At 44.2% G+C, this 21,949-nt stretch overlaps 3 protein-coding genes across 3 annotated transcripts in view; 2 read left to right on the top strand and 1 right to left on the bottom strand.

Moving 5' to 3' along the window:
• The window catches only part of LOC131259513 (dedicator of cytokinesis protein 1), a 39,642-nt gene extending 25,397 nt beyond the window's left edge, over window positions 1–14,245 (top strand). Inside the window, exons 2-11 of the mRNA XM_058261018.1 lie at window positions 976–1,872; window positions 1,960–3,187; window positions 3,258–3,786; window positions 5,997–6,110; window positions 6,648–8,534; window positions 8,621–9,129; window positions 9,203–9,310; window positions 11,819–11,894; window positions 11,979–12,191; window positions 12,306–14,245. Coding sequence (XP_058117001.1) covers window positions 976–1,872; window positions 1,960–3,187; window positions 3,258–3,786; window positions 5,997–6,110; window positions 6,648–8,534; window positions 8,621–9,129; window positions 9,203–9,310; window positions 11,819–11,894; window positions 11,979–12,191; window positions 12,306–12,920 — 6,176 coding nt within the window. The 3' untranslated portion in view covers window positions 12,921–14,245. The remainder of the gene's footprint in view (window positions 1–975; window positions 1,873–1,959; window positions 3,188–3,257; window positions 3,787–5,996; window positions 6,111–6,647; window positions 8,535–8,620; window positions 9,130–9,202; window positions 9,311–11,818; window positions 11,895–11,978; window positions 12,192–12,305) is intronic.
• Window positions 14,246–14,881: 636 nt separating this feature from the next.
• Window positions 14,882–16,557, bottom strand: LOC131259514 (uncharacterized). Its single transcript, XM_058261019.1, has 4 exons — window positions 16,438–16,557; window positions 16,197–16,278; window positions 16,078–16,129; window positions 14,882–15,991 (listed from the first exon to the last, which is right to left on the bottom strand). Exons 2-4 carry the CDS (start codon window positions 16,214–16,216, stop codon window positions 14,918–14,920), a joined length of 1,146 nt encoding a protein of 381 aa, XP_058117002.1. The 5' UTR covers window positions 16,217–16,278; window positions 16,438–16,557; the 3' UTR covers window positions 14,882–14,917.
• A 3,960-nt stretch (window positions 16,558–20,517) lies between these two features.
• Window positions 20,518–21,654, top strand: LOC131262203 (serine protease snake-like). Its single transcript, XM_058264157.1, is given in 3 exon segments — window positions 20,518–20,542; window positions 20,743–21,016; window positions 21,078–21,654. Coding segments are annotated over 3 exon segments (876 nt in total).
• The last annotated feature ends 295 nt before the right edge of the window (window positions 21,655–21,949 follow it).

Below are 21,949 nucleotides of genomic sequence, written 5' to 3'. Positions count from 1 at the left end.
GATCTTTAAATGCAAATAGATATGTGCAAGGTTTTGGTAAGACATTTAATAGACGTAATTTATCACTTTGAAAAACTCTCTTTTTTTTAGTTTAGTACAAGGGTAAGTTTTGTAATGATGATGTGTGTTCGATTAAAATACAGCCCCTTACTTTTCCTTTCTTGCTAATTAAGCAATAAAATTGCCCAAAACAAAAAGAAACTTTAAAAACTTTAATAGATACTTGTGTTTACTTACTCATGTATCATCAATACAGAAAATGAATGTCAACTGGCGAAATATGTTTAACTATATTATGATTAGCACCAAAAACCACGTTTTATTGGCTTGCATTTTTTATGTTTGTTTCATGCGACGGAACTTATTGTCTCGCGGCAACTACCCACTTTCTCTTCATGCTGCGATCCCGTAATGGTTCCACCGTGGTATGGCTTAATAAAGCAAACCCCCGCTCCCCATTGCTCCTCCCATAACGATGCCCCGTTGCGGCCATGTAAGCTGATCCCGCGCGTGGTAAAGCATTAATTAATTGAATCTTGTTCAATCAATTTTGCGTTGCACCGCTTAGTATTTGCGGGCGGATTGCACATGTCTGAATGGTTAGGGGTGAAATATGGGCTGTGGGAAACCGGGGCCACAAAATGGATTGTTGTCGATTGCTAAGTTTCTCCTCCGAGCACCACCGAGGGCCAGGATTGCCGGAATCGGATTAGAGCTGGGGAGGGGTTGTCGCCTATGTTGTGTCTATATGCCGGATGGAGTTAACTCCGAAAACCCGGGGAGCGACATTTGGGGTGAAAGATGTGTTCTCAACGAGCAACGAAGGTCATTTATTGGGACGGGACGAACCCCCCAAACAACTCTGTGTGTCGCAGCGAATGCGAATTTGGTTTCGAACGAGTAGCAGGGTAGATATCAGTAGTGATCGAGCGGAGTGACTGATCAGTTCGGTTTGTTTTCTTCTTCCGTCAACAGCGAAAGCGAACTACAGTGCACCGTCCAAGCAGCACCACATCGACCTGGACGTCGGCGATACGGTTGTGATCGAGCAGGAGTCTTTCCACTGGTACTACGGCCACAACTGCTACTCGGGCGAGCGGGGCGTCTTCCCGAAGGCGTACGTGCATCGGGTGGACAGTAAGACGTCCCGCGATGGCGACCTGGTGATACAGCGCAGCGAGATCGTGGAGGAAATCACGACGGTGTTGCGCGAGTGGCAGTTTCTCTACCGTCGGCTCTACCTTTCGACGCATCCTTCGTTCAAGCAGGTCCAGAGCAAAATGCTGGAGCTGATACGGTTGCGGTCGCAGCTGCTGTCCGGCAATCTGCCGGTCGACGAGATGAAGAACATCAAGCTGAAGGCGACGAGCGAGATCGACACGGGCAACAAAATACTCAACCTGGACATGGTGGTGCGGGACGAAAGTGGCAACATACTGGACATCGAGCGGACGTCCACGACGCAGCTGTACGAGCATCATCTGAATGCGGTCGATCGGATCAAGCGGGCGAATACGTCCAACAACAAGAGCCGCAACCAGGACATCGTGAACCGGCACGCGCACAATCTGCTACTTTCGGTGCACAACTTCGTGTGCCGGTTAAGCGAGGACACGGAGATTCTGTTCACGCTGTACGATGGCGACGAGATGCGTGCCATCACCGAGAACTATGTGGTTCGGTGGAGCCGCCAGGGGATGGCGGCCGATTTGGATCAGTTCAACAACATCAAGGTGCTGTTCACGGACCTCTCCGGGAACGACCTGAGCCGCAACCGGATCTACCTGGTCGCGTACGTCGTCCGGATCGGTGCCATGGATGGCAAGGATACGGATCTGCGGCGCAGTAGTATGGCCAATTCGACCGGTGCGGGTAGCTATCGGTCGCACAAAAATCATCTAGCCACACAAATGAGTACTCCTTCCTCGCCGGGGCCGGGAGGCGGTGGTGGCGGTGGAGCTGGCTCGGGAACACCCTCCTCGACATCGCTGTCCAGCATCGGGGCGAACGAGTACCACATGCGCCGCCCGTTCGGTGTAGCGACACTGGACCTGCGGCCGATCATCAAGCGATCGGAAGATTTCAAGAGTGACACCCAGCTCAAAATGCCGTTCATACCGTGCGAGAAGGAACCGCTGGAGACGACACTGCGCAAGCTGATCACCAACAAGGACCTGGGCGAGAAGAGTGACGCGGCCATTTGGATCAGCGTGGACATACTGTACGGCGATATCAAGCAGGTACGCGACGAGTATCCGCACCTGGTGCTCGGAAACGTGGCATTCGCGCGCAAGATGGGTTTCCCGGAGGTGATCTTCCCGGGAGACGTACGGAACGACCTGTACCTCACGCTGGTGTCGGGCGAGTTCTCCAAGGGCTCGAAGACTAGCGACAAAAACATCGAGGTAACGGCGTACGTGTGCAATCGGCAGGGTGTGGCAATTCCCGGTGTTATCAGCAACGGAGGCGGAGGTGGATCGTTGAACGAGTACAAGTCGGTGATCTACTACCACGAAGATCGGCCGAAGTGGAGCGAAACGTTCAAGATTGACGTGCCGATCGAGGAGTTCAAGCAGTGCCATCTGAGGTTTACTTTCAAGCACCGCAGCTCGAACGAGGCGAAGGATCGCTCGGAGAAACCGTTCGGGATGGCGTACGTGCGGCTGATGAATGACGACGGTACGACGCTGCAGCACCGCCGCCATACGCTGCTGGTGTACAAGATCGACCACAAGAAGTATGACGAGGAGACGCAGTACAACTACATGAGTCTGCCGTCGCTGGCCGACGATCTGCCGACCGGTGGTTCGAAGCCGTCCATCGCCGGGTTCAGTTTGGCGTCGAAGGACAGCTTCATCATCGAGACGAACCTGTGCAGCACGAAGCTTACGCAGAATGTCGACATCCTGGGGCTGCTGAACTGGTCGTCACGCAAGGAGAAGATGGAGGAATCGCTGAACGCGCTGATGAACGTCCGTTGCGAGGAGGTGGTCAAATTTCTTCAGGACATCCTGGATGCACTCTTCAACATACTCGTATCGAACGACGATCCGGACAAGTACGACAACCTGGTGTTCAAGTGTCTCCTGCGCCTGATTGAGATCGTGTATGATCTCAAGTACCAGCACTTCCAGTCGGTACTGGATCTGTACATCAACGAAAGTTTCTCCGCCACGTTGGCCTACGAGTAAGTGTTAGAAAATGATTGTTGATTTTTGATTTGCTTTACATTCTAGCACGTTCTTCCTCCTCCGTAGAAAGCTCATCAATGTGGTGCAAACGCACATTCGGAACGCCATCAACAACATCGTCAAGGATCGGGCCACATCCAATATTTACCTACTGAACGAAAACGATGAGGCGCTGTATCGGACTACCAAATATCTGCAGTACATCATGAAGTTTATCATCCGCTCCCGGCTGCTGTTTGCCAAACTCAACCACGACAAGGACCGGGAGCTGTTTGAGGCAAGCCTCGAGGAGCTGCTGGAATCGTTCTCCGAGCTGATCTCGTACAAGAACGATCTGCTCAAGTCGCAGGGCGCCATGCTGAAATATCTGCACATCATAGCGTCGGATCTGATGCAAGTGTACGATCCGGTAAAGCTCAGCCAGAAGATAGTGGACATTATCATGAACGTGCCGCCAGGCCGGTTAAATCAATCGAAGATGACGTGCATCAAGGATGTGGTCGACTCGAAGCTGTTCAAGTTGCCCCAGTGCCGGGCAATCTTGTTGCCAGTGTTTTGCCGACAGATCAAGGACAAGCTCGAAAGCAAGGAAGAGGTAAGTGATCGTTACCACGCTATCGTTGCGCTGTGTTTCTCCTTCATCTTTGTGTGTGTGCATCTATCGTTGTTTTTTTTTGTTTCTGCATGGAATGTGTTATCAATTTTGTTTGTCCTCTACGCGTGCCGCTTTCCTTGTATCGAGTTTTGTTTTCTGTTTACACTCTATCGCGCACACCTTTGCCTGTGTTTCGTCTATCATATGAGTCCTGTTTATGTTTTCTGTTTTGCCTGCCTGCCCGTTTGTCGCACATCACATACCACTTTTATGTCTCTCGTGCACCGATCATCGATGAATGTATCCGCTCCGTACTTCACGTACATCATTTATTTGTTTTGTTTGTTGACCGAAGAGGATTGATTGCACAGCATTATTTGGCTTGCAGTGTGCGAATCCTTTTCGGTCGTTTGTGCCCTCATGTTCCTCACAAACACGCGAACGCATGGGAACCGCAAATTATATCACCCGAGTCCGTGCGTGGCCTCCCTGCACGCATCATGTTACGCGCATGAAGATTTATCTATTTTACCCAATTCGACAGATTGAAGGTGAAATAGTCCACCACCATTCTCCTCCGGCACTGTGCAAGTCTGCCTGTCAATCATCACTTCCTGATCATCGTAGGACGTGTGTAAAAAAATGTGTGTTTACATTATCACAAACCACCTGCTCATAATTATCCTTTTCCCCCTACCCAATCCATTGTCCTTTTATCGCATTAACCGTTCATTACCCATATCATTTCGAGATCATGTGTACAGCTCGTAATGGAAATTCCAATAACGCAATATCATTTTCACCTCGTTAAGCTCAATCTCATAACTCAATGAACGTAGGATTTATTCACTGCCATATCATAACTCATAATACCTTGTACGTTTCCACCAGCTGGCATCGTTCACACGCTTCAGCTTGGTTCAGATTGGTTCATTCTAGTCGTTTTCACTCGCTAAAATTGTAATCGTTCCCCCTGGTGGATGTGTAAATAAATTTTCCACGATAATTTTCTATTAACATCCTCTATGGCCAATGTGCTACCATTTCTCCCCATTATGGTTGGGTAGTTCTTGAATCATCCAGTAAATACACGCATTCACCCATCCCGGCCCACCCGTACTCCCACCGGGGGGGTTGGAAAAGCGGTCGTAGAAAAAAAATGTGTCGATAAATAATCCAGATGAGTTTAACAAATTTGTATTTTCTTTTTCTCTTTTCCTTTCCTTCCCGCCGGTTTTGTAAACCCCCTTTGTTCCCAAACTCCCAAAATCCCATCGAACAACCACCACATTTGCCTACCACATGAAACGGATTTGGATAATACAAAACAAACCCAAATTAAAATACACACGAACAACTACCTTAATCTCTACCCCATGAATCTTCCGTGTACGACATCGTAAAATAAACACACACGTTCGATCTGCGTTCTATGAAACACCCAAAAAATATGAACTAAACAAAAACATATCGAATCCATCATCCATCCGGTGGTTGGAAACTACGGTTCAAAACGATTAAAATTATAATCTTGCTCGGTTCACACAAAACATATCACGGACACACATGTTCGCGCACCGTTTTTTTTTTCTTTCTTACCGTTCGTTTATGTGTGGCTTATATCAACAATCCGCGAACCGCGCACGCATCAAAATGAACTGCTTCATTTCCGGCGCTGTGCTTTTTTGAACTTTTTTTTTACGACATTGTTGTTAATTTTGCTTTTATGTTTTACTCTGGTATTTGCGTGCGTTTCTACAACTCTTCGTCGTTTATTCTCTGAAAAATCTTATTTTGCCAAATTTTTATTGTTTTTAAACTTACCTTTGCCTACATCATTATTTGTAAATTATTTCCTTATTTCGTTGGTAAAAACGATTGATTTTCTTTTTAAAAAACTAATCAAACGGTGCCCTCGTACAAATTAAACATTAAACATGACAACAACATTTACATACTGCATACACACACACCTTCCGTCCTGCACACATCCCTCTCTGTTGGTCACTCTCGTGGGCCAAATGATGTTGATGATGACGGCTACGTATCGACAATTGTGTGCTTCCGATGCTGTGCGGTAAATAATGATGGTAATGATGGTGTAATGCACAAAACTTTGCGCGTTGATGCGCCACCTTTTCCGTACACGGCAACGGGCATGGAACAATGCAAACCAAACACATACACACACACACAACATGTTTACACAGGGTGACTTTATGTTCGACATACGGCAGCAGGAGAAAAATCTTACCAAAGCAGCTAGAGTGCTTGGGGAGAGCAAGTCCCAGCTTCATACGCGTGAAACCACCGCCAAAACGAAGGTACTTTTGTTGTTGCTTTTTTGTTTCTTTATTTTGTTCCCGATCTCAACAGCGTTTGTATGATGATAAATTGTCTCGCCATTGTTTGTGTTCTTACTTCTATGGTTTTATTTAATTTGCGCGCCTACTTTGCTCCGCTCACAAATCTTCGCTATTTTTTCAGTGTTTTTTTTTTTTGCGAAAAATGTGCACCTTCCGTTTTCTTTGGCACTTTTCGTCGCCGAGTGATGCTTCTATTCCAAGTGAATAATTTTCCCACCACGCGCAAACTTTCGCGCAGGATAAATCGTGATAAATTTAACCTTCTTTAGGATGCAAACAGTATTTTTGAGGTTTGAGAGTTTGAGTGTGTGCCAATATATTTTCCCGTGTGAGAGTGTTTGATTGTTGCGATTGCGTTTAGAAGACTAAGAAAAAAGTGGGCAGAGGAGTATAGATTGTAATTTAATAGCCTCGAACCAAACAGCTAATTCTTGTCTATCTTTTTCCCCCGCTGCACCAACGAAACACACAAAATCACACGTACAAATCCGACAGGTGGCCGAATGCGTCAACATCATGAGCAACATGCTGGAGTTGCTGTTCCACAGCGAGGAAGATATCGGTTCGGTGGAGAACGACGTCCGGGACATCATGCTGATCCTGCTGCGCACCGTGATCACGAGCTCGATCGCGATGGATCGAAGTAACCCCCTCGTTGGCAACCTGGTCGCGATCATGCTCGGAATCTTCCGCAGCATGACCGAGACACACTATCAGTGTTTCGTGCGCAGTTTCCTCACGAGCTACGAGCTGCTGGACTTCCTCACCGAGATACTGCTCGTGTTCCAGGAACTAGTCTCGAAGCCGGTCTTCCCGGCCGACTGGCTGGACATGATCATGCACCAGAACACGGTGATCCTCGGTAGCCTGCGCCACTTTGCCGCCATCATCATGGGGCAGTTCTTTAGCCCGTTTGAGCGGCAAGTTTGGTCGAACTACTTCCAGTGTTCGATCACGTTCCTCACACAGCCGGCGCTTCAGCTGAACCGGTTCAGCAAGACCAAGCAGTCGGTGATCCGGGCGAACTACCGTGATATCCGCCGGGAGACGGTGTTCGAGATACGGAAGATGTGGTTCAATCTGGGCGAGCACAAGATTATGTTCGTGCCGCGGTTGGTCGGGCCAATACTGGAGATGAGCATGATCCCGGAGGAGGATCTGCGTCGGGCGACGATACCGATCTTCTTCGACATGATGCAGTGCGAGTATTATAGCTCGCGGTACGCGATGGAGAGCTACGGCGACACGAAGCGCAACACGGCGCACATTAAGGGTAACTTTAATGACTTCGAGAAGGAGATCATCGAAAAGCTGGACCACTTTATCGAGGGTGGGTACGGCGACGCGGAATATAAGGATCTGTTCTTCGAGATCATGCACGAGTCGTGCAGCAACCACAGCACGCTGCAAACCCACGGTGTCCAGTGCGTGCAAGTGCTGACGCAGCTGATGGAAAAGCTGCTGGAGTACCGCTGCCTAATCCACGACGAAAGCAAGGAGAACCGGATGGCATGTACGGTCAGTTTGCTGCAGTTCTACTCGGATGTGAATCGAAAGGAAATGTACATCCGGTACGTAGACAAGCTGTACGAGCTGCACATGGAGTTCGACAACTTCACCGAGGCGGCGTACACACTGAAGCTGCACAGCAACGAACTGTACTGGGACGAGACGCCGCTGTCGCTGCTGTTGAAATCAAAGCGCCACTATCTCGCCTGCCAAACGCACCGTACGCTCAAGGAGCAGCTGTACCGCAGTATGATCGATCTGTTCGACAAGGGCAAGATGTGGGAGTGTGCGATCGACCTGTGCAAGGAGCTGGCGCAGCAGTACGAGAACGAGGTCTACGACTATCTCAGTCTGGCCGAGTTGTACAAAAAGATGTCGCTGTTCTACGAGAACATCCTGCGCACGACGCGGTACGAGTCGATCTACTACCGGGTTACCTTTTTCGGGACCGGCTTCCCGGAGTTCCTACGCAACCGGGCGTTCGTGTATCGTGGCAATGAGTACGAGGATGCCGGTTCGTTCAATATGCGCATCCTTAGTCAGCACCCGCGGGCCGAGCTGCTGCCGACGTTAACGCCCGGGCCGGAGATCCAGCAGTGCGAGGGACAGTTTGTGCAAATCGTTAAGGTGGATCCGGTTAGCCGCGACATACGCTTTGGGGGCAAGAACACGCAAACGATCGCGTCCAACATTGTGAAGTTCTACAAGTCGAACAATGTGAGCGAGTTCCAGTTTTGCCGCCCGATACGGGAGAGTGGTGTCGGAGGGGACGACATCGCTGGGACGTTCTACGAGCGAACGATCATGCGAACGACCGATCCCTTGCCCGGTATACTGCGGTGGTTCCCTGTGAAATCCTCTGAAACTGTGATGGTAAGTATGAGGGATGGTGCTGTTTCACCATGTGGTCGAGTAACGAGTAGAGCCTAACGAAAAATCACTCGATTTTCTTCGCGTAGATATCCCCCATCGAAATGGCCATCGAAACGGTGGATGCTAAGAATCGAGCAATTCGGGAGCTGGTGCTTGAGCATCAGAATGATCCGCGGATACCGGTCCACTCGCTGAGCGCCGTTATCAAGGGTGTAGTCGATGCCGCCATTAACGGCGGTTTGCCGATCTACGAAGATGCATTTCTTACGCCGGAATATCTCGAGAATCACCCGGGCGATGATCATCTCGTTGCACGTCTGAAGGACCTCATTGCGTCACAGATTCCGCTTCTCGAAGTGGCGCTACTGCTACACAAGATGAAAACACCCGCCATTCTGTTGCCATTCCACGAACAGCTGGAGAGGTGCTTCGCCTCGATACAGGCGAACGTGGAGGCGAAGTACGGAAAACGGGTGACCGACATCAAAATCGACCGGGACGCGGAGGTTACCCTCCGGCGCCACATCTCCACCAACCAACCGCAGATCAGCATGGATTCTAGTCGACTGTCGGAAACGAGTATTGGTTCGTCTGAGTAAGTTCAACAAGTCTCAGGAGATTGATGCAATAATCTAACCCCGGTAATTTTACCTTCCTTGTCATTGCAGCAGCGGAATCTCGAAGAACCAAAACAGCCGCCCGACGACAACCAGCTCCGGAGGATTCAAAAGCACCATCGCCAATCTGGCCAACTTCAATACGGTCAATCTAGCGAGGTAAGTAAGCCTGGCGAAGTAGGACAACGTTTAATCATGATTCTATTGTGAACTAACACCGATGCTCATGCTCATGATGCATGAACATAGAAATATAAACGAATGGTTTACATATTATTCCTTTTGAGGTTTTTTTTACACTAAGTTAAGATTTAAAATAATGTTCAACAAAATAATGAATTGGAAACAACTTGTTGCTATCAGGGCAATTATGAAAAGATTACGATCCATCCTCAACCTAACCTTTGGTTAATATGTAAACTCTAACCAAAACGAACACAACTAATCAGTTCATAGTCATTGAAAATATGTTTCCCCTTTTTCCCCCACTCTTCTCCCGCAAACAATCTATTGGCGCTGTTATAACGAATGTTTGGGTCCACGGATACAAACAAAATCAACCTGAAAAAAAACCAAAATCCCACACCAAAATGGTATCGGCGAACTTTCCTGTGATTTAGCGACTTCTTCGAGTTCGATCGAATAAGTCTGTCCAGTTTCACGGCGAACGGGTCCGGCGGTAAACTGATTTCCAACCTTTCGACCAAGATTGGCACCAAATTGCGACAGTTCGTATATAGATCAATTTAAAAAAAAACGAAATTATGTTGTGTTTTTTTGTGTGTCCTCACTTTTGTGTTCTATTTGTGTCAACACGTTCTGCATAGAAACAAAACATAAAGACACACATTAGGGAATTTTTACGCGATCAACTAAACGATCAACTAAATCTGGAAGCAAGATAGTTAGTCCTGGATTAGAGTTTTGCAAAGGAATGTTCTGAACTAGAATTCCAAATGATTTATATCTATTTACAAAATCGATGTGTTTACTCGTCAATTTCTTGTTTTCTCTTCATTTGAACAAACTCATTCCTTATGAAATAATCCACACGGTCAACATACATCATGAACATTATTTTTTTTAACTTTATTAAATCACCGTGTTTAATATTTTAAAAATACTTTGTTGTTAAACTAATTACTTTTAATGTTAGTACAAATTAGTTTAGGTAGTTTAACAATAATTCCATTTCATGCTTTGCTTGCAAAGTCCACTTTATTTCAAAGCACATATCTTTTACCAGTCAATTTTTTAATAACTTCACACCTGTTTTATTAAAGTTTGGTACATTTAGAATGCAGAAAAACACAACACACATCAAAACATATGTACTATTGTGTTTCATACATCACAGCAAAGATTTGATATTTATTGATTTTCTCCTTTATTTTTGTTTGAACTGCTATTATGGTGCGCGTCGATTTCCATCGAGCAGATCGCTGCTGGTCCTTTCTGGCGATCTTTAGCTCCTTCGTTTGGGCGATCTTCTGCTTGCCTATCGCTAAATGCTCGTACACGTGCTGGGTTTAACGCTTGGCGTAAGCGAGGATCGTATGCTGTTGCAAGTTTAAGCTAGTCGTTTTCTTACAAACTTAACCATTGGGTCGATACCGTTGCAAGCCGATACACGCGTAAGAAGATAACGTAAACAATTAAGGAAAAGGGAAAGGTGCAAACGGTGCGCGGTTCTGTTGTGAAAGGACTTGGAAAAATCGTTCAGGTCGCATGCTGCTGCTCTCTGCTAAGGCTAAGGAACGACTCGCGCCTTGTTGCCCGAACCGGCGGGGTTGCTGTCGCTGCACGATAATAAGGAAGGATTTCAGCGGAGGTTTGGTTGGTGTAATATGGGTGGTTCACTGTGAGTTTGTTTTGCGTGCGGTTTTCGTTCCGTTCCTGAGTGTGTGTTTCCTCTGTGTTTTTCTCCACTTTACTTCACTTTGTATCGGCATTTCCACCGTCACGAAACTGACCTTCTACCGGTGATAATGTATGCTTCTATGCGCTGATCTAAAGAAAGCCCCACCTAAGGCCGTTTGCTGTTTGCCGTCGAACTGTAACTACTACTACTGCTAAGAACCGGATGTCGAAGCGTTCGACGAAGAGAGTGTTTTCTAAGTTGTATTTACATTTTGCACATGTTGTTTTAAAGAAACATACAGCTACAGCTAGCAATTGTTTTCAGATTTTCACCAGCAAAGCCCGCAATATACTAAAATAATATTTTCCTCATCTACCGTGTCTCTATTTTTTCTCTTTCCTTTTTTCTTTCGTCTGCTTCCTCTCTATCGATCCTTTAAAAAAATGGACGGTTGTAGGCTCGATCTGTCGTCGCACATACTTCATTCGAACGGGAAAATTATGTCGCAGCATATATTTTCCTTTCTGCAGCATTAGACCGTTTCGTTTGTGTACAAAAAAAAAACACTTTTGCTACTGCTATCAACCCTTTAACTACTCTAATTTTTAAATGATTCACTTCATTAATCCTCTTCGTACAACCTGTGTTTTGTTTTACGGTTTTGTATATGTTAGTTGGAAAAGAATCTAAACTTAAGTTTGTACATCTATCTTCTTTGTATCGTTTGTTTGTGTTTTTGTTTTATGCTTCATTTTCATTCGTATCTTATCATTATCCACCCCGTTACTTTCCGTTGGTATCGTTAGAACTTCCCTTGGCACGTCGCCCGGATCGAAGACAAAAAAGGATAAAACGCTCACCAAACGTCGATCGAGCCGTAAGGTAAGTGTTACCGTATAAAGTGGTCGTTCGTTGATAGTAGTGATCTCAATTTACCTAACGGTTCGGTCTTTTATTTTTTTGTAGATGGATCGCGAGTCGCTGAGTTTGTCGGTTTCAAATAGTCAGTTCTATACCAGTCCCATATCTACTGCGAGCGAGCACAGTTCCAGCATCGTGTCCTCCGATCGGGACAGTGGTGGCCCGGTGAGCCTTTTATCCACCGGTGTTTCGTCGATGACGATCACGACGGCAACAACGCCAACCAATGCGGCACCAGTTTTTGAGTTAACCGAGGAGGTAAGTGTAAACAGGACAATACACTGCTTGGGTGTAATGGGCATTTGTCTAGTTCATACGAATTCGTGATTTACTTTTTCAATTTGTAATTTCTCTCTCCCTCTTTTTCGGCAGCTACATCCAAAGCGACCGCTTCGCTCGGAGGTAGAAAAGGAAAAGCGCCTATCGAGGCCACCCAGCATTGCCACACCGACCATGAGCAGCAAGTCGATGGCGGGCGCAACGAATGCCAACGGGAGCATCCTCCCGGGCGACACGCACTCGATCGAATCGGCTGACAGCAGTAGCAACCGCAACTCGATCATTACGAACGGTTCGACGACGTCGGAGGAGGACAGTAGTGTCCCACCACCTCTTCCATTGAAGACGCGCAACGATGCCGATTACTTTAATCTTGCCGGCAAGGCCGCCAACTTGACGGATCAGCAGCGCCATCATTTCCAACCGTCGTACGGCATCGGCTCACCGCAACCCAACAATGCGAGCCACTACATAACGTTTAAACCCATCATGACGCAGGGTGCGACCGGTGCGCCCGGTGTGGTGGCCATGAATGCCTCATACGATGTGGTTGAAACGCGAAACCATAGCGTCATCGTGATTAACTCTTCGTCCGTTTCGACCGTGCGTTCCCCGGGCGGTTGCAGCAGTCCGCCTCCCGGAGCGTACGACGATCGGAAACGACCACCGACGCCCCCTCCAAAGCCAGCCAGGAATTCGAAGCATTGACACACGCCATATTTGGTGGATCTTTCGTTTACACCGACCTTATTTAGGTTGCTTTTGAGGCCATTTTGATTTCCGCCGATTATTGGAAAACGGGAAAATTAAAAAACGAAACAAATGTTATCTCCTCCGAGAGATTCCTACCTGTTTCTATCCTACTTTGAGCCAGATTTGGAGGGAGGTAAAAACACATGACGAGCACACCGGAAAGGGACAAGAAAATAGGGAAAGAAAACCCTGCATTAGGCCGGCCTATAAACCGTTAGGTGTGACTATTGTGTGAGATGGGAACCTAAAGCAAGAAAACACACAGGGATGCTCTAGCTAGACAAAAGTAGAGGGTTTTTATGTAAACAAAAAAAGACTTTATAGTGCTAGAAGGAAGCTTAGTAAAATGTAGTGCTAAGGACAATGTAGGGTAAACTATCAAAGTTTGAACAATTAGAAACATTAAAATCAACAAAACAAAAAGAAAATGTACCATACACGAACTTGCATGAGGCATGGAAGGATGAAGACGAAAGCTATCCACTTGACGATGTGCTTTCTCTTCTTCTACCCACTGGGTGTATGTAGCCTACTATGTTCTCGTACAGGTGTACAGTGAAAGCGTGACGCGTTTGTACGGTTGGCATTTCGAAGGTGACAAAACATGATCCGCTAGGCCATATATTCTTATGTTGGTAAGGTTTCTGGTTCAGTTCTGCTTACACATGTCTATCCTTTTATTTAAGTATAATCCGCACTCCGTTGGATGCACGTGCCGAAGAAGTCTTCCGGCATCATAAATAAGATGTGGTAGAGTTGCATAGGTCGATGGACAAAGTATTTACTTTCGTTTTCGTTTAGTTAGTTAGTAAGCATGCAAGAAAAGTGACACTATTTCGGAATGACCAAAGATACATGTATAACCTCCGCTTCACAGTGTTAACAAAATTGATATGGCAATGATAGGAAATCAAAAAAAAACTCAAGCAGGTTGCTTTATGCATTATAGAGCTACTTAATTTACTTACGTTTGGGAGACAGTTTCGACGTCGACGACGAAGAACAGAACAGGCAATACTTACAAGCGATCAATGTTGATAGTTCAATTAAATATGTTCCATCTCGGATGCGTATTTGTGGTTCGGTGTAGTTATTACCTGCACGGCACGTAGTGAATAGATGTCGTCGTGCCGCAAAGCAATTTTATTTATAGACCAAATATTCGATGCAATTATTTACCTAAGGAAGAAGACAAAACGGCACGATCGATCACGCTGCAATTATGTATACATTTGTAATATAAATTATGAAATAGAGTCTATGTTTATCAATGACCATTATACTATTGCTCCTGCGCGTATATCGTAGAAATGTGTTTTTTGATAAGTTTTTTTCACTTCATTTGTTACATTATACTTCGATGATCGTGCAGTGCTGTATTTGTGGGAGCTATAAGTGACCGATGGCTTCACACTTTACCGACAAATGCTATGTTTAGATAAAGACCAATACGGACCGATGAATAAAACTAAGTTTAATCAAGTGAACCGTTGCGCACGTTTTTTTTATTAGATTTATTTTATAAAATCTTGATACATATATCAAAATCTTGATATATATATTAGGAAAGTGAAAGCGTTAGATTCGTATGGTTTGTTTTTTCCCGACATACTTAATTGATTGAAACAAAATATACATTTTTAAATGCTTCATTAATAATATTTCTCCTACTGTTAACTCAATATCAAAGGTATGATGATAAGTAAATGAATAGCGACACGTCTCATTTTTGGGATATTTTTTCGTTTTGTATAGTAGTTCCCTATTTTCCACTTCTTCTTTATTTTTCGTTGTTCTTCCACACGTTTTGTTCATAAACGACCCTTAGTTTTCTAGTACCATACATGCAGTAAACAACCAGCATTAAGCAGTGGCGTATCTTAGTTCAATAGCTTTTAAAAATTGTCAATTTTAAAAAGTTTTACCCACGATTGGACTGCTCTATAATCAATTCAAAGCAGCTCGCTATCGGCACTGCACTGGCTATTGGATATTGTCAGATTTTGGCGCTCCTTTCGAATTGTATCGACATAATGCATCAGCTCCGCCTTGGTGTGCTCGTCTTCTACGCGCAAAACCGCTGCGGAGATCATCCCAATCGCATTATCCAGCACCCGTTTCGCCATCCGTACGCTCGGCATTACCAATCGAATCTCATGTCGTTCAATCATTAGATTCTGTGTACGAGCTGGCCGTCGACTGCCTGACGGTCCTGCTGTAAAATCGTGCATGCGTCTTTTTCGTGGCCGTCCGGCGTGCTGAGAAGTTTTCGATCCTAAAACGGCTGGCACATTTCCCACCAGTTTCGCTTTCTCTTCGTTCAGCATATCGCGCCGGTAGTTAGTGCAGATTTTAATGTGCTTTATTTGCCGCCCCCAAACATGTCCCACTTCGTCCTCTAGGGTGAAGACTAGTGCCGTTTTCCTCAGCCCAGTATTGAAGCAAGTGTTTTGGCAGGTGAACTGCAGCGTTAGTTTGGTACCCACGGTATCCGCACCAAGCGGCACCCGGACGGCGTACCGGTCCTCGAAGAACGCTCCCGTACCTCGGCCAACGTATTCGTGCTGCTCGTTTTTGCACCGGACAACGTGCTCTTTGATGTTCTCGAACTCCTTGCCTTCGTCGGTTGCCTGATGATTGCGGCAGCGCAAGACTGGCTCGTGCTGCGATTCCGGCACAACCGATACCAGCATGGCACGCAGATAAAAGTTGCGCCCACCAGGCACGTTATGTTTCGCTTCGAACGCGCAAACGCTGTCCAATTTGAGGAACAGTTTTTGAAGATTTTCCGAATATACGAACCCGGACCCTTCGGTGTTGGGTAACACCACCAGAAAGGGCACGCCAGGGTGGTGGTACTCTTCCGTGGAGGGATACTTTCCGGTCGGATCGATAGGTAAGTCAGTGGTCTCGTTCGCATTCTGCGACTCCTGAGTATACGTCGGTGGTACGGTGTCATCGCCATTCACATGAGTAACGAATTCCAGAATGTTGTCCACGAGCATTTGACTATCTAGTTGAATTTGCTGGGTTAAAAATGAGATACAATACATCACACAAGTTGCTAAATACAAGATTGGTACGCACATCCGCACAGGGAAACAATCCTTACCGAATATCCAGTTCCTGCTAACAAGTCCTGACTTAAATCATTTATAGATTCGCTGTTGGTCAGATGGAAAAGAGAATTGTTAGGCAAAATTTTTAATTGACTTTACCTATAATACACACTCATCATCTGGATTGGCCATTGCCGTGCAAAAATTGTATTGCGCTCAGAATTTTCGAGGGAATGCTGTTGTTGTTTAGTTGGCTGAAATCATGCGTATAAAAAAAAAGTGAAAACACAACAATCATGTAAGTACAGGAATGTTTATAGATTTGTGTACAGCTAGTTAAATTATTTTGCAGATTATATGTGCATTATTTTTCAGCACTAACACGGCCTACAGTATCTGGTATGGTATCTTACCTAATTGAGGATTGTTGCAAACAAAAGTCTGGACGGATTTCACAGTTTTTTAATAAACGCTGACGCGGGCTTAAGTAGGAACCTACGCTCTACATTTGGGATATAAATTACCTTAAAAACACAACTGTCCAAGCGTTGACACACTTTAAATCAAATACTTATGCTTAAACTTAGAACTATCTTCCACATTAGCCTAGGAACAATTAATTTACAGAGATAACGATGCAAAGGAAGCAGAAAACAGTTTAGTGTTGATTACAAAGCCGGTCTAGTTGTTGTGGGGAACGATGTTGACAGCCGAGCTTCTAAATACCTTGGTTTATTTTGTTTACGATTTTCTTTGCAGGATGTCAAGGTTCCCGGAGTGAGAGAATTGAATCCTGGTGCGTAGACGAGTTTGAAAATCAAAAATATTTTTGGAAAGCCGTTTAACCTTCAGGTCTACGACCAAAAATACCCACGTTAACATACGACCACCTACCCCGGTAAGCCATACGTATTGTATGGGAGTTTGCATTTTGCTGTGCTTCAAAGCCTATATATTTTGTTCTAGATGCTGTAGTGAGTTGAAATTTTCAGTGATGATACTTAAGAATGTTTTCTAAAGGGCACGGTAAACGAAACGTAATCGCTGGTCTCTAGTGTATCGTCGATATTCGGGCCAATCGTCATCTGTGCTTTGTTTATGTTTTGCAACTTGGTAAAAGTTGCAACATTGCAAATAAAAGGGTAAAACTTACCCAGGTAGGCGGTAGTAGATCTGATGGTTAAATAGTCTATTTCTAGTTTAAAGCTCACCGGATCAACTAAGGCAGCGCTCTGTCAGCTATCGAACAAGACAAACACGACAAACACGACAAAAAAAAACGATCAAACCCAAGCAATCGTATGGAGGTGCTCTGTCAACCTGCATCGAACATGTCCGACAAACACGACACAGAACAAAACAGTTTGATTTTGTCGTGCAGAGCGCTGCCTAAAGTTACCTAGGTTAACGTTCAATCGGGCTCCCCGGGTAGCCCATACATTTTGTATGGAAGACTCCGTTTTTCTGTACTTCAGGCCAAATACTTTTTATCTACATTTCGGATCTATTTGAAATTTTCGTTGCAGATACTTTAGGGTGTCTTCCTAAATATTGCATTTTTATAATTTTAAAAATTCATTAAGTATATTAATTTGATATTCCAAAAAATTTCACCCTACTCATGTACAACCCAAAACTATGTAGTAATTATATTTTACATAGAAGTTTTCATTTTCCGTATTTCAGTATGCATATCTTTGGTCTTGGAAACTGAATTACTTAAAATTTTCAGAAATTTATTCAAGTTTTTTTTTCAAAAATGCTGTACAAATGTTAAATGTTCAAATAGGATTGTTTCATTCAGAAACATGAATTCTTTAATTTAAGCAATTATACCTTACGGTTAGGTCTTAAAATCTCAATCTAATATTAAATACAAATATGCTAAACATAATTTTGTTCAGAAAATGTGCGCCACAAACAGGTTTATTCATCCGCTTTTATTCGACTATGACTGTGATTGTGTGTGAGAGTTATTGAGTTTATGAAAAACTTACAATCAGAAACAGAATTACTAGGAACAACAATTCTGATGGAAAAAGAATAAAGTAGCGGACAAAGCAGTGTTGCCAGTTCAAGTGCAACAGAAGACTACGATTACATGATGCTACTGAAAGTGCATTAGTTTGTACAATATTTTATGTAGTTGACGACCAAAGATATCAGTACTAAAATATTGAAAAAGCCAACATCTATATGAAATGTATGAACTCCATAGGTAGATAGTTGAAGATTTGAAGAGCGAAATTTTTTGGAACAGCAAATTAATGTACTTAATGAATTTTTAAAATTTAAAAAAATTATTCAATATTTTAGAAAACACCCTCTAAAAATTTCAAATCGATCCGACATTCATTTAAATAGATATATGGTCTGAAGTACAGAAAAAAGGAATCTCCCATACAAAATGAATTTAAAATATTATGTACCATTAAGTCGTATTGTACTAATATGGCTCCCGTTCGACATGGGCCTACAAATCCTTGGCTTGGCAAGCTGAGAAACATAAAAGAACTCGGTGTCAATGACTTTACGGTAAGGAAGATCATATAGCAAGATTGTGGGGCGAAGTAAAGAGCTCGATAAAAGATTCTCCCATAACCAACCGCATCAAGGAGCTACGGGTTGAACGGAATAAGCAAATTTTGAAATTTTTAAGAAGAAAAAATTTCGTCACACTTTTTACTGACAAAAGCGGGTAAACAATCGTTCCAGTATTTTATTCTAGAACCGTCCACTATATTAGTTTTCTTGTAATAAAAAACGTGTACGACAAGTGTAAAAATCTCTATCGAACCTGCTATTGTCATGGTGTTTGCAATGTATGTGAATTGATCCGTTGTTCATTCCACATGAACATAAAAAGACACCACGGAGGACCACATTGAAATTTAAAAAAAGTATGTCTTTCGGTGGATAAATGAACACTGCGGTTAGAAGCAAAAAGTTGTATTTCAACAAGATTGAGCTCCGTCCCATACCTCGAAAAGCATCAAAAACTGGTTGCAGGAACATCTTATGCTCTGGTCAAAAGATAGATGGTTGCCATCCTGGATTCCGGGTTACCCAAAATGGCGCTTTATGAAGGTCAAGGCTTACTCTAAACGCCACCCAAGTACGACAAGCCTTCGGAAAACATAGACCAGTATTTGGAGGGAAATGGCAATTCAAGTTATATTTTTAGGACCTACAGTGCATTCCGAAAGCGTATGGAGACTATAATGGCCACAAATGGAAATTCAATCGCAGACTTACCTGCTTAAAAACATTGGCAAACATTTTGCTCTAGAATAAATAAGAGATCTCCTTAAATTTTTGATGATATTTCATATTTTGTTATTGCCAATTGGGTCAAAAGATGACACACAGACGGTATTGTTGTTTGTACTTATGAAAATCTTGAGAAGCATGAAAATCAGCCTCAGCACAGACTTTGATCAGATTCAGTCGTATTTAATTTAATTTTCATACGTATCACGCTAATTGGTTTACCATATCATTTAAATGAGAATGTGTATCCACTTTTGCATCAAATACATTAATCTGACCAAAGACATTGGCAGAACAAGTGCCTAGATGGATCTTGCGCGATCTTATTGAATTTTTGAATCCATTTAAATTCAGTATGCTATATAATATCGCTACCCATCGCACTATTAACATTCTATTCTTTTTCGCGTTGTATTCAATTTTCCACGACTAACCGGCGTTCATCTTGGGGATACAAATTCTTCAGCGTGGGACGCAACGTCCAAGATCCAACACAGGAAGATACGAAAAAACCCGTTTGATGGCAAGGTAATCTTAAGGCAAAGCAATCGCATATAGCGCCGTTGATCTCCATCCGGGAGATCAGTGCTTGCTCGACCCGGCAGAGATACGCATGAGAACAGGCTTTATAGGCTCCTGAACGGAAGTTAGGACTCTGTGTTCTGGCATTTTTCTACCTGTCGCCATCGTTTCCGTGCAAGTGGTTTCCGTAGCTAGATGGTGCCTTTAAATTCCAATCGAATGTTGTCCATGCGGTGGATCGCCTTCTTGGTTGTGTGTTCCGTCATCGTCGATCGTTGCATTGCGTTGCAAGGTACAATATATTCGCAGGTTTAAAGACAAATATGAATCTAATAATGCATTGGGGTTAGCTCGAGTTAGTTTGTTGATAATAAATTCTGGTAATTGATAAACAACCGACCATCATCATTCTCAACGTTCAAACGAGGTGTACTAGTGGAATAAAATGGTTAGATAATTTAAACCTATTTCCATGCCACTAGTTGACAATACTCTTGCAGCATAAAGTCAGAGAAGAATTGAAACTTTTTATCAGATCAATTAATTATCAATCATCAAAATCTCAGCTATGATGAATAGTTATGCTATTTTTGCTTTCGTTTAGCATTTAAATCAATATGTTCTAACATTTTTTCCCACATTACAGAGGGTGAATCATGTACCATCCTGTGGGAGCAAGGCGTCTGCACGCCGTTCTCGAAATGTATACGGGGCTCGAGGTTCCCAGTATGCAGTTACTCCGCGCAGGAAGCGATCGTGTGTTGCCCTCAATCACAGCAAATCCGAACTAAAAACTTCCCACAGAGGGTTCCATTCGAATCAACTAACCGTGATTTGGGGACACGAAAAAGTGTCCAAAGTGAGTAACAGTAGATCCTTCAATGTAGGTTTGCATTTCATCCGTTAACCGTGGTAATTTTTTCTAGTGTGCAACGAGTATAAGAAACTGACTACGGAACGTGTGGCCATCAGACCGCTAACGCTGTATTCGGAACTGGTCAACATTGATGTACCGAAATGTGTAACGGTGGCTAAATTGATCGTTGGAGGAAAAGTAACGAAACCCGGGGAGTTTCCTCATATGGCAGCGATTGGGTGGCCTAAACCGACCGGAGGGTACTCGTTCGACTGTGGAGGATCGCTGATCAGCGACTTGTACGTCTTAACGGCTGCCCACTGCTTTTATAAAAGGTAGGATTTGAACATATTTACTTACAGAATGAATGTGATAACTTTTTCTGTTTTCTGTCAGTGCCTTGCCGTCGATCGTGCGTCTCGGTGATCAAAACCTTGTGCGTACGGACGACGGAGCCGAACCGGAGGACTACGATATCCTGCGATTCATCCTGTACCCACAGTATCGTCGTAGCGTAGGCAAATATAACGATCTGGCTCTAATTCAACTCCGATCGCGCGTCGTCTTTACTAACTTTATCCGTCCCGCTTGCCTTTATGACTCGGACTTCATTAACGTGCGGACGGCGATTGCGACTGGATTCGGGCTAGTAGAAGGTTTCGGTATGAAGTCGGACGACCTGCGTAAAGTGGCACTGAACATCTACGACAACGCTCTGTGCGCCGAACAGTACACAGCCAACCGTTTCGTACGGCAAGGGATTAAAGACACGCAACTGTGTGTTGGTGATCTGGCTGGTGGTAAGGACACGTGTCAGGGAGACTCCGGCGGACCGCTGCAGATTACGCACGAAGAAAACCGGTGCATTTTCTACATCATCGGCGTAACATCGTTTGGAAAGGCCTGCGGCAGTTCCACACCGGCAATCTATACTAGAGTGGCTCCATATCTCAGCTGGATTGAGTCAGTAGTGTGGCCGTAAAAATTGTACATACGAAGTCAGCGAAACGATCGATACGCAAAAAAAATTGAGAAAGAGAAAAAACACCTGAAGATACCTGAAATTCTATGCAAAACGGCTGCAAAATATTAAAGTATGCTACCAGAACAGAGCAGTTCAGTTATTTTTTGTGTTGTTGACAAATTACATAATAACAAATCCAATTTTTAGCTTCAAAATTTTAAATTCAAAGTCAAATATAAAACAGGTCAAAGAATAACTGTGGAGACCGTGATCCATGTTGGTCGGGAACTACTCTAATGTGCTGTAGTTATGT

The sequence above is a fragment of the Anopheles coustani genome, chromosome 3 (assembly GCF_943734705.1).
Source record: "Anopheles coustani chromosome 3, idAnoCousDA_361_x.2, whole genome shotgun sequence".
NCBI lineage: Eukaryota > Metazoa > Arthropoda > Insecta > Diptera > Culicidae > Anopheles > Anopheles coustani.
Note: the sequence above shows the minus strand (reverse complement) of the source record. Positions and strands in the feature narration are given on the sequence as shown.